The sequence below is a fragment of the Pelodiscus sinensis genome, chromosome 13, assembly GCF_052426305.1.
Source record: "Pelodiscus sinensis isolate ZL-2025 chromosome 13, ASM5242630v1, whole genome shotgun sequence".
Classification (NCBI taxonomy): domain Eukaryota; kingdom Metazoa; phylum Chordata; order Testudines; family Trionychidae; genus Pelodiscus; species Pelodiscus sinensis.
Genome location: NC_143064.1, coordinates 6538556 through 6552691, shown reverse-complemented (window position 1 = coordinate 6552691; position 14136 = coordinate 6538556). Strand labels below are relative to the sequence as shown.

The window sequence follows — 14136 nt, the reverse complement described above, 5'->3', positions numbered from 1 at the left end:
GTAGAATGAAGTTTACAAGGACATCAGAATAGCGAGCCTGAAAGAACGGGCTTGCTGTGAAGACTCGAGATAGCTATTTTGGGATACTCCGGCATCCCGAAATAGCTGCGCAGTGTAGACCTGCCCTTTGAACCCAGGGGGAGCCGATGAAAAACCAAGACAGTAGAAAGTCAGTGATTTTGCGGAAATTCAAGCGGCCAGTGTAGACAGCTGGCAAGTTTTTCCGGAAAAGCGGCTGATTTTCTGGAAAAACTGGCCAGTCTAGACACAGCCACCATGTTTTTCTACCATTGCAACACATTTGTTTAAACAACTTAATCGTAGCCAAGCGGGTGATGAAATTTTTGGGTATAAAAAGTACAAAAATAATAAAAGAGCTGTAAAACTTAAAACAAAAATTCTGTTTTCTCTAGATTTCACTTGTGTTGATGTACCCTCCGGACCTCTCTCGAGTAGCCCCTAAGGGTACTCATACCGCTGGTTGAGAAACACTGGTCTAGATGAGGGCTTTGGGTAACTGGAGTTAGAGGAGTTGCATGTGGTGTGAATGAGCCCAGAATGTGACCCATTATCTTTGGTCCTTGGAGGCTTTGCTGAGCTTTGACGGGTTAACAGGGAGCATTTTCTTAAGTGTGATAGAACTTGTCAGCTTTTATTAGCTGCTGCCTGCTAGTCGCAGTACAGGGGTGGGTTAACTGAACGTGTTCTCCCGGGAAGGATTAATTTTGCCTCATCTCTGTTTACATGGTGATAAGAAGTGTTTACCTTCCCCTGTCCGTCTGCGCCGGTGAATCTGAGGAGTAAAGCGGGTGATTTCTGATTCGGTTGTGTGCGGTCAGTGGCTCGGGGCACTGTGTGACCTGGAACCACTCCCTTCCTGTGATGTGCCGTTACCTTTTGGGAAGAAATTAATCCTTTTGTTCATTCCCTTTGCCCGGTTTGCCTCTTGTGGTGAGGGGTGTTCCTGGTCAGGGGAGAGGAGGCTACCCAGAGTTGGAAAATCTCGGGTTTAATGCAGGCAGCATCTTTTCCCTCTGAGCTGTGGGCAGCTCTATGGTGTCATTTGGGGTTGGAGCTGGCACACAGCAGAGGAAAATATTTGGATCGGTCCAATCCAGCATGTCCCTGGGGACACTGGGGGTAGTGCCAGGGGCTTGCCATCAAAAATACTGGCGAGCAGCATGGATGCTGATTGCCTGCTGAAGTCCATGACGGGAGTAGATTCCCGTCGATTTGGGGGCTGGTTTTGGAGCACCGGGAGGCGGGCTGTGACCTGGCCAAGCCTGTCTCTGGGAGACGAAGGACGTGGGATGGTCGGGGCGGGGTTGTCCAGCTCTGGAATGTGACTGAATCCGGATTGCCCAATCTGAGTCACAGACAGTAAATTGCCAGTGAAGACGTTACCCTGGTGTTCAATTTTCCACCACTTCATCCAGATCCAGTGCGCAGTGCTCCTGGCGGCAGCTGTCAGGCCCTGCGGCCCTGACCTGGGCAGTGGAAGGATGTAGAATAAAATAACGCCCAGGGCCTAGACCCACCTCACATGGTACGAAGAGGCGCCAATGACACTTCCCTGTGCCCCAGGGAGGCCAGGAGCTGTCAACACCCTCTCCCAGGTTTAATGCCAGGTGGGCAACAGCTTTAGTGTACAGCTATTTACCGTGAACTTAAGAACATAAGAGCGGCCAGCCTGGGTCAGACCAAGGGTCCATCTAGCCCGGTGTCCTGTCGGCTGACAGTGGCCAACTCCAGTTGCCCCAGAGGGAGGGAACAGCACCGGGAATCATCACGTGATCCGCCCGCTGTCGGCCATTCCCAACCCTGACAAACAGGCCAGGGACACCCTCCCTACCCATCCTGGCTAATAGCCATTGATGGACCCAACCTCCATGGGTTTCCTCTATGAATTTACCATGTCAGGCGGCTGCTGGGGTGATGCACAAGGAGCCTGATGCAAAGCCCACTGAAGTCAGGGCCAGTGTTTTCATTTTCTTCAGTGGCCCTTTGAATACCTTGGCAGGCTCGACTGCCTTCTTGTTGCTGAATGCCACTCCCTTTATGGACTGCACTGGCTGCCTGTTCCCCCCTCATCCTTCTACTGCAAGGGAGGGTTCAGCTACTTTCCGCCACTGCAGTTCCACCCTGGTGGTTTTACAGCTTGGATCTCCCTGGGCCAGCACCCTCAGGACCTGACTGGTCTTGAACAAGGGAGTTTGCTGGTCCAGGGAAGGTCAATGCTGGCCCCCTGACCGCCAGCCCGGCTCCACTCCCAGCCCTAGCTGGACTCCAGCCGCTGGCCCAGCTCCACGCCTGGCTCCAGACCTGGACAGGTGCCCAGCCATCAGCCCCTCTGCTGCCGAATTCCATGCCAGCCCCTGCTCCCAGCTGCTGAGGTTCTCTGGTCCAGGAACATCCGTGGTTCTGCCAGCTGTTGCCGGACCAGAGAGGTCAAACCTGTACCAGCAACAGCACCTTGTGCTAGCACAGACTGGCACGGACCCTATGCTGAAACTGGCTCTCCTTTTTAACTATGCAAAACGTCCCCTCGGCCCTCCTTGTGCTCAGATAAATACGCGAATCTCTGGGCAGAATTTGCCCTAGAACGTATTTCATAATTTTTTTTCTGCACAGAAGTATTGCGATGCCTTTTGAGGGCTAGCCCATTATCACTTCTCAATGCTGAGTATTCTGGGTACAAGGAAGTGCACCATCAAAGTAGGGGAAGGTTTGGAGAGAAACTAAATGAATAACCTGGGTTTTAATTATTTTGAGCATGAGAGTCAACCGTTCCGACTTGCCAAGTTCAGTGTAATTGGACAACGCTTCCCAGGTCTTAAAGGAGGTAACCCTTGCTTTTTTCCTTCCAGAACCCTGTGTCGTGTAAACGAGCTGATGGATGAAGATGAGAAGGACAGGGCAAAGAGGTAGGGAAGGGCGCACAGAGCCTTTGGAGCGGTGTGCATTAAATCGCTCTTGTATGTGGAAATGTAACAAGATTTGCTTGCATGGTGATTGGAATTCTGTTTGGAGCCTCATTCACCTACTGTGGATGTGAAAGGCAAAACTCCCACTGAATTAGCCAGATCCCAGCTAGCCAGATTGCATTCTTTATATGTCAGAGTTAGCGCAGGGACAAATATGCAGCCTCTTTCATCACCCAGAGGTGTAGCTGATGCCCAAGGAGAGGCTAATCGACGCTCTGAGATTGCTAGGTCACACTCTCTTGCCCTCAGGATCACTGATCATCTCATTCCTGTTTGTTATGATGATTCACTGCTCCTCGTTGGAGATTTCACTGGTTTGATTTAATACCTTGTTGGAGGATGGTTTCTCTGTGAAGCTTAAAGGAGGTTCCAAATTAACTCCGGATGTGAATTCATCTCTCTTAATAAAACTGTGACCTTTCTAATTTTTCTTTGGACTTTCACTCCAAATACAAATGTGCCCAAGTAAGTGGGTCTGAGACTCCCCCCCCAAATCTGGTGTGGGGTGTTTGATTCTAAATCTGAACCTGTGTGGGCTTTCTATAATACGTGTTCCAAACTTCCAGATGAGACGCGCTTGCCGAGAGGAATACATTTGTCAAAGGTTTTAATTACAACTGGCGCCTGGCTGCTGCATAGTAGGGTTATTTGTGATAGTAGCATGAAGTGGACTCTTATGCTAGAGATTGCACATGGGCACGCTTCCTGCTTTACTATTGATTTTACCAAAGGGGAAAACGTGATTAAAACCTTCTTAACCATACTCAGGGCAGGTTGGAAGTTGGTGTGTGGTTTCTTCACATATCACGGTACTGCTCAGTTCAGATTTTCAAACTATTGTGGGGCCTCAAGTTTTGTGCAGTTTTTTCACAGCCAAGTTTTTCTGGGCACAAACTGGTGTGTGCATGCTACACTTGCATGCTGAAAGCAGGAACTTGGTCTCTCACCTGGTTTGGCACACATTGTGCAAAAATACAGGCATAAAGAAACTACTTGGAAAACTATAAGTATACTCAGTTGTGGGTGCAATTTCAGAGGCTTCTTTGAAAATAATGTGTGTAATGGGTGAAATTTTTCCTATGAAACTTTTTTGTCTGAAAAGTACAGGTTTGGTGACATCAAAATGTTTTGTAAATTCATGTCTGTTTCACTGAATTGTTTCAGTAACACAAAAAATTTGGAGAAAGTGAAACATTTCAATTTTTCAGTTTGAAATGACAACTTTTTTATTTTACTTTAAAGACTTTATTTTTAATTTTAAATGGGTCAAAATTGAACCTTTTTAATTTTTATCGTCACAAAAATGTTTCGTTTAACTTGATGTTACATTTGTTTCAACTTTTTGATTTACTAGAAAATTGAAACAATTGTTTTTGGTTTGACCCAAAGCAATATTTAAAATATTCCTTTTAAATTGGCAGCAAACGAAAAAAATTAAACTGCTCGGGTTTAAAAAAAACACCCCAAACCAACCAACCAAATCCCCTGAATAAACAAATGTATTTACTCCAAAGAATATACATGACTTTTCCAACTTCCAGATGTTCCTTGTTCTTTCTGAGCTTGATCCTGCTGTGACCTGCTGGGTACTCTGGGCCCAATCCAGCAAAGTTCTCAAAAATACATTTAGCTCTAAGCATCTGAGTAGACCTATTGAAGCCCATAGAACTGTTCATGTGCTTAAAGTTAAGCATGTGCTATCGTACTTTGCTCAGGCTACAATACCAGAGAAAGTTGACCTAAGCTACCAACTCTAGCTACATGAATAACATAGCTGGAGTCAACCTACCTTACGTTGAATTACTGTGGTGTCTCATCCAGGGTAGAGTAAAAAAGAACGATTTGCGATTGATTTGACAGGTCTTCACTAGACCTACTAAATCGACTGCTGGTGGATCGATCTCAGAGTATTGATGACGGAGGTCGTGTAGATGTAGCCTCAGTCTGAGCTGCTCAGCAGCTTGTAGGATCAAGACGTAGCCCCCTTGCTTTCCTTAATGGTGTTTGTGCTTTGATCAACCAGGGCATCACGCAACAAATCTGAAAAGAAAAGGCGAGACCAGTTCAATGTCCTCATCAAAGAGCTCTGCACAATGCTGCAGGGTCATGGCCACCCTCTCAAGATGGACAAGTCCACAATATTGCAGCGGACCATTGACTTCTTGCAGAAACAGAAAGGTATTGGATAGCGCTCGGCCTGCTCTTGCCAGCCTCCCGGAAGAATGTGGGAATTGCAAAGGGGGTCATCAGAGCAGCTGGCTAGCCCTCCATTTCTGGTGAGAACAGGGACACTGAGTGGCAAAACAGCACCGCGGTGAGGAGAGGAAGGCATCCTAGCCAGACTGGGGCCGCAGGGGAGGCTAGAGCAGGAGGAGGCAATAATTTTTGGTAGGGGGCCACTCCAAAGTTTTGGAAAGTGGCCAAGATCTGCACTTTTCTGTGGAGGAAGTGCGGGGTCTAGAATGGAGGTTGGGTGCAGAAGGGCACATGGGGTAAGGGACTGGGGTGCAGATGACAATGTGAGGTCTAAGAGGGAGTCTGGGTGAGGGAGGGGGTTGTGATCTGGGTCAGGAGGTTGCGGTGCAGGGTGAGGGAAGGGGTCGGGGTGCAGGAGAGGATTCTGGCCTGGGGGAGGTTTGTGGGGGGGGTACAGGGTCTGGGAGGGAGTTGTGACCTGGGGAAGGGGGGTGCAGAGGTTTTGGATGGTGACCTGCAGCACCCCCAAGGCAGGCTGGGCACCCTGCCTGATGCAGCCCCAGATTGGGTAAAACTGCATCCTACTCCCTCCATGTGGCTCTCAGCTCCAGGAGTGGGGAGAGGCTTGCGCTGCCCCCAGACCCCAGGCCAATCTTGCAGCTCCTATTGGCTGGTTGTTTCAAGCCAATAGGAGCTGAGGATTAGGCTGGGGGTGGAGAGAGCACACGAAGCCTTCTCCCTCCCTCCCTCCCTCCAGAGCAGAGAGCCACATGCAGCAGCCCTGGGTTGAAAGCAGCAGCTGCTGTGTGCCTGAGGGTCCTGGCAGGGTGTCCACGGGCCGGATTCCAGTGGCTTGGCCGGCCAGATCCGGCCCGCGAGAGGAATCTTGCCCAGCCCTGGGCTAGAGGCTGAATTCTCCGACGCAGTGTTACACCACAGGCAGGGTAGCGGGGGGTCAGAGGGTTTGAATGGTGACCTGGGGGAGGGAGTTGGGATGCAGGAGGGGGAGGGGTTGTGGTTTAACAGGCAGGCACAGCTTGTGGTGTAACGCTGCACCAGAGAATTCAACCTCTAGCCGGGGTGGGCAAGATACCTCTCGGGGCCCGGATGCTGTAATGTGCAACCCTAGGCCAGAACCTCACCGGGTGTCTAATTACAGACTCTAGTCCCACCTCTGCCCTCCCTAGTTCCTTGCATCTCTTGGCTTGCTTCCCTCTCCTTGTCCCTTGCTCCCCAGTCAGGGCCATCCTTACCCCGGGCTGCCATGGGGCACCCAGGTAATAGCACTAGAGCCCCATAAAGCCTAAGGAGGTCCCTGTCCCCCCTCTACATTTTCTAATTCCTTGTTCCTCTCTGTGGCATCCCCTTGCCTCTTCTGCTCTGCCTTGAATCCTCTTTGCTCTGCCTCTTCTCTCCCTCCTTTGCTGCTCTGCCAGGTTCTGGTGTCCAGTTCTCCATCGCTTCCCTGTCGCCCAGATGTCCTGGACCCTGCTATGTGATCCGTGACCCGGTCTCTCTCCGCAAACTCTTTGTACCCATATCTCTTCCTCCTCATGGCCCCTTTGCTGTTTGCTTTCTCCTGACTCCCAGCCCTTTCTTTCCTTCTCTCGCTTCTCCTCCACAGACCTGCTAAGACTCATTTTTCCTCCCCACCTTCCCTGGATTGTCAGTAGGGGTATGTCTAGACTGCATCCTTCTGTCGGCAGAGGGATGCAGATTAGGCAGGTCGACATTACAAATAAAGTGGGGATTTAAATATCCCGTGCCTAATTTACATAAAAATGGCCACCGTTTTGCCGACTCAGCACTTTGTCTGCAAAAAGCAGCAGTCTAAAGGGGGATCTGTCAAGAAAGAACGCCTTTTTCCCTTGCCTCCTGCAAGGAGGTTTACAGGATCTGTCGAAAAAGGCATGTTTTCTCCACAGATCCCCCTCTAAACTGCTGCTTTTTGCCGACAAAGTGCTGAGTTGGCAAAAACGGTGGCCATTTTTATGCAAATTAGGCACGGGATATTTAAATCCCCACTTCATTTGCGATGTCGACCTGCCTAATCTGCATCCCTCTGCTGACAGAAGGATGCAGTCTAGACAGACCCTAGGGGAAAGGGCACCAGAGGACTCACTTCAGGGCTATCCCTCATCCCTCTGCGCAGGAGCTGAGGTTACGCACCAAGCAGAGCAAGCCAGTGGCTACCAGGCAAAGGCCTCAGAAGAACTTTGTGTCATGTGGGGGGAAGGTATTTCCATATCCAGTTGCTTGGAGCCTTATGGAGTATGTCACCCACCAGCTGAACAAGGGACAGCTGGCGTCTGGCCTCACAAGGGCTAGGGGATGCCTCAGGTGGCCGCCTGTGCTGCATCTGCCCTGAATAGGTGTGGACAGCACCATGAATTGAGTAATTCTCCCTCCTTGGGAGGTAATTTCAGATCTGAGGTCAAGTATTTCTGCCAACCGTAGCTCTCTTAGTCTGGAGTAACCTTGCGCTCTGAGAGGAGTTTACTCTGACCACAGAATTCAGGCCCTGACCTTCATTTTAAAACTATTTCTTCTCACACCTCCTTTATATCTGCCCCTTTTCTTGATCTTCCCAGTGACATCCGTACAACGATGGACCCGAGACTTCTATTTAGGAGGGCCCCGGAAGGTGAAGTCCATCGGAGCCCTTCGGGAAAGGTCTAGGGTTACCTCAGAAATGAAAAGCAACCCGACTGAAGTGAGTCCTGTCACTCCTCTGCTGTTTTCTCTTTCAGAAATCACAGCACAGACCGAGGCCTGTGAGATTAGGCAAGACTGGAAGCCTTCGTTTCTTAGCAATGAGGAGTTCACCCAGTTGATGTTAGAGGTGAGAAGAAATGAAAGATTTATGAGGGCAGGGCACTGGAGGGCTCAGACGTACGGTGCCTTTTCTCTCTCAGGCATTGCACTAGCAAAGTCTGAGACCACGTAGCTCATGCCTGGAGAGTATGAGACTGTTGTCGGATTATTACTGTTCCTCTTATTGTTTGCGGGATGGGCTTGGGAGCTTCACTCATGGGGCAGGTCCTGGTTGTACTAACTCAGAATAAAAAGACACTCCCTGCCTCGTCCAGAGTTTAGGGACGATAAACAATTCTCTGTCACTATCAACCTTGTCTGGCTTTGAACGGGTGGCAAACTAAGGGTTGCCAAATGAAATTAATACATAGCAGATTTAAAACAAAAGGAAGTTTTTCTTCAGGCAGTGCACGGTCAACCTGTGGAACTCCTTGCCAGAGGATGTTGTGAAGCCCAGGACTTTAACGGGATTCTAAAAGGAGCTAGATAAATTCATGAAGGATAGGTCCATCACTGGCTATTAGCCAGGATGGGTAGGAATGGTGTCCCTAGCTTCTGTTTGTCGGGGCCGGAAATGGGTGACAGGGGAGGGGGTCACATGATGATTCCCTGTTCTGTTCACTCCCTTCGGGGCATCTGGCATTGGAACACAGGACACTGGGCTAGATGGATCTTTGGTCTGACTCAGTATGGCTGTTCTTATGTTCTTATGCAAATGCAGTGGGGGGAGGAAAAGGGCAGGACCCCCCTCACAGAACAGTCAACCGAGCTGACAGTCTCAGCAGAGAACCCGCTGCCTCCCAGGTGTAGCCTGAAGCCCGTCGGAGGGCAGGGTGGAAAAGTCCACACTGCTGTTGCGTGTCCCATGCCTTGCCTGTTTTGTGGCTAAACCGGGCCCTGCGAATCCCACTCCTTTTGCCAGTAATGCTTTCAGGGGCGGCCTGTGAGCCTAGGTGAACTAGGCAGTTGCCTATGGCGCCGCTGGCCCGGGCACCCGATGATGATGTCACGGCCATTGACGGCCGTGCAGGCGGGGGCGCCGATCACGCCTTCCGCCTGGGGCGCCAGCTGCCACAGCTGGCCTCCGGCCGCTCCTGAATGCTTTCAGTGACACTCGCAAAGGAGCAAGACCCTGGCTCTCGCCCCAGCGTTCCTAGCGAGGAGAGACACGGGCTGTAGAGGAGCTGAGATGTTCTGCGAGAAGCCTGCGCCGGGTTCCGTGTAGCATGCCGCGACGGCGGCGCGTTCGCCCATCCTGGGAAGGCAGTGGCACTGTTAAGGGCATCGGTGGGGTGGCATTGCAGTGTCTTGGTTAGTCCTTTTCACCCGGGCGTCATGGGTGAAGAAATCTGCTCGTTCTTTCCGGGAGTTGCTCTCACCCAACTAGTCCCACGTTTTCGGTTGAACCAAAACAGCCCCCAGCCTGAGCAGCGTCCATGAGAGGAGTTTGGAACAGCGCTTGCTGCAAGGGGGCCATTCATACCCCAGGCTGGTTTGCTAATCTGCGCTGAGACAGTTTGGCCCTTTTCTTTTGATTAGCGAGGGCAGAGCGAGTGAGATGAAGTGATGGGGAAAGGGAGAATGGATAGTGCCTAACCATCCAGCCCTGCTCCCCGTGAGCTAAACTACACAGCGAGGCTTTGGAGGAGATTGCTTTGTTTGTTGTGCTAGCCAAAGATAAGATGTTCCTGACCTTGCTGGTGCAGAAGAAGAGGGGAATGGGCTGGTAATGCAGGAAGGAAACACACTGATGCAGAACGAAGGGAAAGAGAACTTCAGCTGCAGTGCGAGTTCCCCCTCGTGCAAGCTCAGATGCTTTTGGGCCTTGCTAGCTCAGTAGCACTCACCCAGCCACACAGTCCTAGAGCAAGGGAGAAGGAGAAGCAGCCGCCGGAGATGAGAAAGAGAAACCAAACTAAGCTAAAAAACGATTGTTTCAATCATCGGTTCCACGGTGCAAAGCAAAATCGATCCCTTTTAAAATCTCGTGGGCGGCTGTTGCACCGTCTGTGTGTGTCTGTCGTTTCCATCCCGTGCTCACCAGGATGGCATTTAGTGTTCATCAGCGGGTTAACGATTGCGTAACTTGCTCCATCGGCATCACCCCAGTCAGCAGGATTGTATGGGCCTCGAGAGAGGCCCCAGGTGTCCTGTATCTTGCTTCATGTTATATCAGGATTCCATGGCTGCGAAATGCAAGTTGAATTAATGTTCCCGGGAAAGTCATTAGCTGGAAGGACCCTGAACGAGACGCCATGTTTAGTATTCATCCTATGCTGAAGCACAGTGGATGTGTGTTGGTTGCAGACTGTTAGGGTATGTCTAGACTACATGGCTCTGTTGACGGAGCCATGTAGATTAGGTTTCTAGACATAGGGAAATGAAGCGGCGATTTAAACAATCGCTGTTTCATTTACATCAAAATGGCCGCCGCGCTGTGCCGATCAGCTGTTTGGCGGCACAGCGTGGTAGTCTGGACGCTCTGCAGTCGACAAGGGAAACCTCGTAGAATGAGGTTTACCGGGGTGGTTGACAAGGGTTTCCTTTGTCGACTGCAAAGCATCCAGACTACCGCGCTGTGCTGCCAAACAGCTGATCGGCACAGCATGGCAGCCATTTTGATGTAAATGAAGCGGCGATTATTTAAATCACTGCTTCATTTCCCTATGTCTAGAAACCTAATCTACATGGCTCCGTTGATGGAGCCATGTAGTCTAGACATATCCTTAGAGACATCGCTTTGGGGGAGGGGCAAAATCACCTTTATATTGTATTTAAAGTTCAGGTACATTCTTATTTTTTTCCCTGCCTTTTCTCACTAGGCATTAGATGGATTTCTCATTGCACTTACCACTGACGGGATTATTATTTATGTATCTGATAGCGTCTCCTCTCTTCTCGGACATTTACCGGTAAGCTCTAACACCATAATATAATGCTTGGACATCGGATTTTTACTTTAGAATGTCTAAAGTGTTACATCTTCTCTGAGGCTTGAGAACATCATGCCTTGGCAGGGGTGGGCATGTACCCCTCCCTTAGCCCAGGAAAGCCCAGGCATTATGCAGAACTCTTCCGGGGCCATGTGATATACCTCAGATACATCCTCCAGGTGGACTTCTGCCTACTTAGCACAATCTGACGCTAAAATTGCCCTAAAGGAGCAAATTCTACCACCCCGTCCCCATTGGTCCCTCAGCCCTGGTCTACACTAGGCCATTATTTTGAAATAACCCCCCTTAGGTTGAATTTATAAGTGGAGCATCCACACAACCAAGCCCCCCGTTATTTCAAAATAAGGGGCTGCTTGTTTCTAAAGCCGTACTCCTGCTTTCCATGAAGAATAACGTTACTTTCGAGATAGCGGTCATGTGGACGCGCCGCTGCCGCTGTTTCGCAATAACTACTCTCCCAGAGTCATTCGAATTAATTACTCCCTAGGGCTTCCTGGGGCTCTAAGTCGAGGTAGCACATCCACAATATCAGACCCTGCCTTGGACTCATTTCGAGGCTTCCCCATAGGAAGGACATGCTATTTTGATTTTGTAAAATCGGCAGTTATTAAGTTGAATTTAGCTATTTCAAAGTAGTTCCCTCGTGTAGACATGGCCTCAGAATATGTGCTATTTCAACTGCAAGACTTCCATTGACTACCGGGGGTCAGAATTCAGCCGTGTGCAAGAAAAAGCTTTTTGCCGAAACTGTAGTGTCTTAGGGTATGTCTACTCTACAGCGTTATTTCCAAATATCTAATTTTGAAATCGTTATTTCGAAATATATTATTTCGAAATAACGCGTCTACACACAAAATGCAATTTGAAATAGCTTTTTGCTAGTTCGAAATATTGCATCCACACGGACTGGACGCTGAATCGCATTTAAGGCCAGACGGAACTGGTTCCGGTATGGCATCAGGTTAGAAATTACCTTGTGGCCAGAGCGGCCAGCAGGGCACCGTGGGAAGTGCTGGAGGCCCCCTATTTCGAAATAAGCGTCTACACAGCGCTTATTTTGAAATAGCAATTTCGAAATTGGCGCTATTCCTCGTGGAATGAGGTTTACCAATTTTGAAATAAGCCCTCCGCTATTTCAAATTAATTTCGAAATAGCAGTTGGCTTGTGTAGACTCTAGGAAAGTCTACACAAAGTCTAAATAACGGCTGTTATTTCAAAATAACTTTGCTGTGGAGACATACCCTTAGCGACTTAGCCAGCACAAGTGTGCATGAGCAGGGTATATAGCATGACTGATATTTGGCCTTTTTTTTCAAATCCTACCTTCCTTTTGGGCTAGTAATACTACATACCTGGAATAAATTGCCCAGGCCTGGAATAAATTGTCCATGGAGGTTGTGGAATCTCCATCTCTGGAGATATTTAAGAGTAGGTTACATAAATGTCTGTCAGGGATGGTCTAGACAGTATTTGGTCCTGCCATGAGGGTAGGGGACTGGACTCGATGACCTCTCGAGGTCCCTTTCAGTCCTAGTGTTCTATGATTCTATGATACCTGAGTATTACACCTGGCCACACTGCATACCAGGAGTTACAGCATTCCTTACATGGGGCCTGCTGGTCTGTCAGCTACTTCACCGTGACCCAAAACGTGACTACACATTTACCGAGAAACCCATCCCGTGCTACAATCTCCTCGCACGCCTAGGGTAGTCAGTTTCCAGTCCGTTGGCGTTTGTCATGCACAATGCTAGCCATGTTGTGTCTGCCATGGAGGAGAGAACTAACTGGTCGAGTGCAATGCATTCCTGAGCGTATGTACACAACAGACCCATCGGGAGGGTCCAAAATTACTGTGAAATCTCTAAATAATAGATTTTGCATTAGACTCTCTGATTTAGCTTTAAAAAATGCGGCGTAATAGTCGCCAACGTTTTTTGTTTGACCGTATATCTGAGGCCGCTCATGTGTGTTTTTTTAATCCACCAAGTCTGTGGAAAATATTGTGGTCATGGAATGTGCTCTTGATAATGCTATTTTCCAACAATGTGCAGCTGGTGCAAGAGCTAACTCTCCCCACTTTTGATCAAAAGCACATGGGCATCAGAAGAGTATGTGACCTAAGAAGTTTCTGGGAAGAATCCTAGTAAGCAGCAATTTGATATTGTGGCTATTCCCCCAAAAGTATAGTTGGTTCTAGTATTTGGTGCCAATCGTGCCTATATGACAGCATGTCTTCATCGGATTTTTTGCCATGTTTTAACACATTAACTTACTATGACTGTAAATTCTACCGTAGGCAGGACACAAACCTTAGTTGCTTTATTAGTACAGCAGGTCAAGGAAGATTCACTGAAACCATCTTCCATTGAACTGTGCAGTTCCTCTGAATGGTTTGTGAAATCAGGTTGATTTCACTGTTATTTTGGATCAGAAATGTTTGGGTTCTGAACGTACGTTTTGTTTCCCTTTTGCAAATCTTGTTTTGTTGCCTTGTGTTATAAAAAATAGATCCACAAGTTGAAACCGAAACAAAACACTTCAGTCAACCTGCAACACTTCCCTCACCCCATCCCGAATTTTCCTTAATGCAGAATTTTGAACTTTTCAGGTTTTTTCCCCCCAATTTGGAATGAAGCCAAATCTTGAAATCCTTTGGGAAATGAAACTTCCTTCCTCCGCACTGCACTAGTTGCTATTACGAAACTATCAACAAATACTTATTTCCTGGAACAAATGTATCTGTAGTGTCAACACTAGAAATTACAACCTCGTTGGGTTAATTCAAGAAGAGAAGGAAAAAAAAAAAACCCCATCACCCCTTGTGTAGATTCTGGAATTGGCACTGTGTTCAGAAGAGATTTGACTTCAGAAATTCACTGACAAATGCTATTAACACTGACTTAACAGATGCCATCAATAGCACCTGAATGTGAAATGCAGATATTTATGAGCTCTACCGTGTATTTAGCTGTACCACTGGGAGAACCTTTCCCTGACCTTTAATGGAGATTGCCTATCTCCTAGAACTGGAAGGGACCATGAAAGGTCATCAAGTCCAGCCCCCTGCCTTCACAGCAGGACCAAGTACCATCCCTGACAAATTTTTGCCCCAAATCCCTAAATGGCCTCCACAAGGATTGAACTCACAACCCTGGGTTTAGCAGGCCAATGCTCAAACCACTGA

The 14136-nt window shown here is 48.6% G+C and overlaps 1 protein-coding gene across 2 annotated transcripts in view; it reads left to right on the top strand.

Annotated features, from left to right (window-relative positions):
* LOC102448866 (PAS domain containing repressor 1) overlaps positions 1 to 14136 on the top strand; it is a 100297-nt gene that overhangs the window by 32607 nt on the left and 53554 nt on the right. Inside the window, exons 2-5 of one of the 2 annotated variants that reach the window (XM_075941106.2) lie at positions 2868 to 2924; positions 5008 to 5162; positions 7931 to 8022; positions 10817 to 10906. In XM_075941106.2, the coding sequence (XP_075797221.2) occupies positions 2893 to 2924; positions 5008 to 5162; positions 7931 to 8022; positions 10817 to 10906 (369 nt within the window). In that variant the 5' untranslated portion in view covers positions 2868 to 2892. Of the gene's footprint in view, positions 1 to 2867; positions 2925 to 5007; positions 5163 to 7930; positions 8023 to 10816; positions 10907 to 14136 lie in introns of those variants that run through there. The other variant, XM_075941108.2, reaches the window with a different exon arrangement.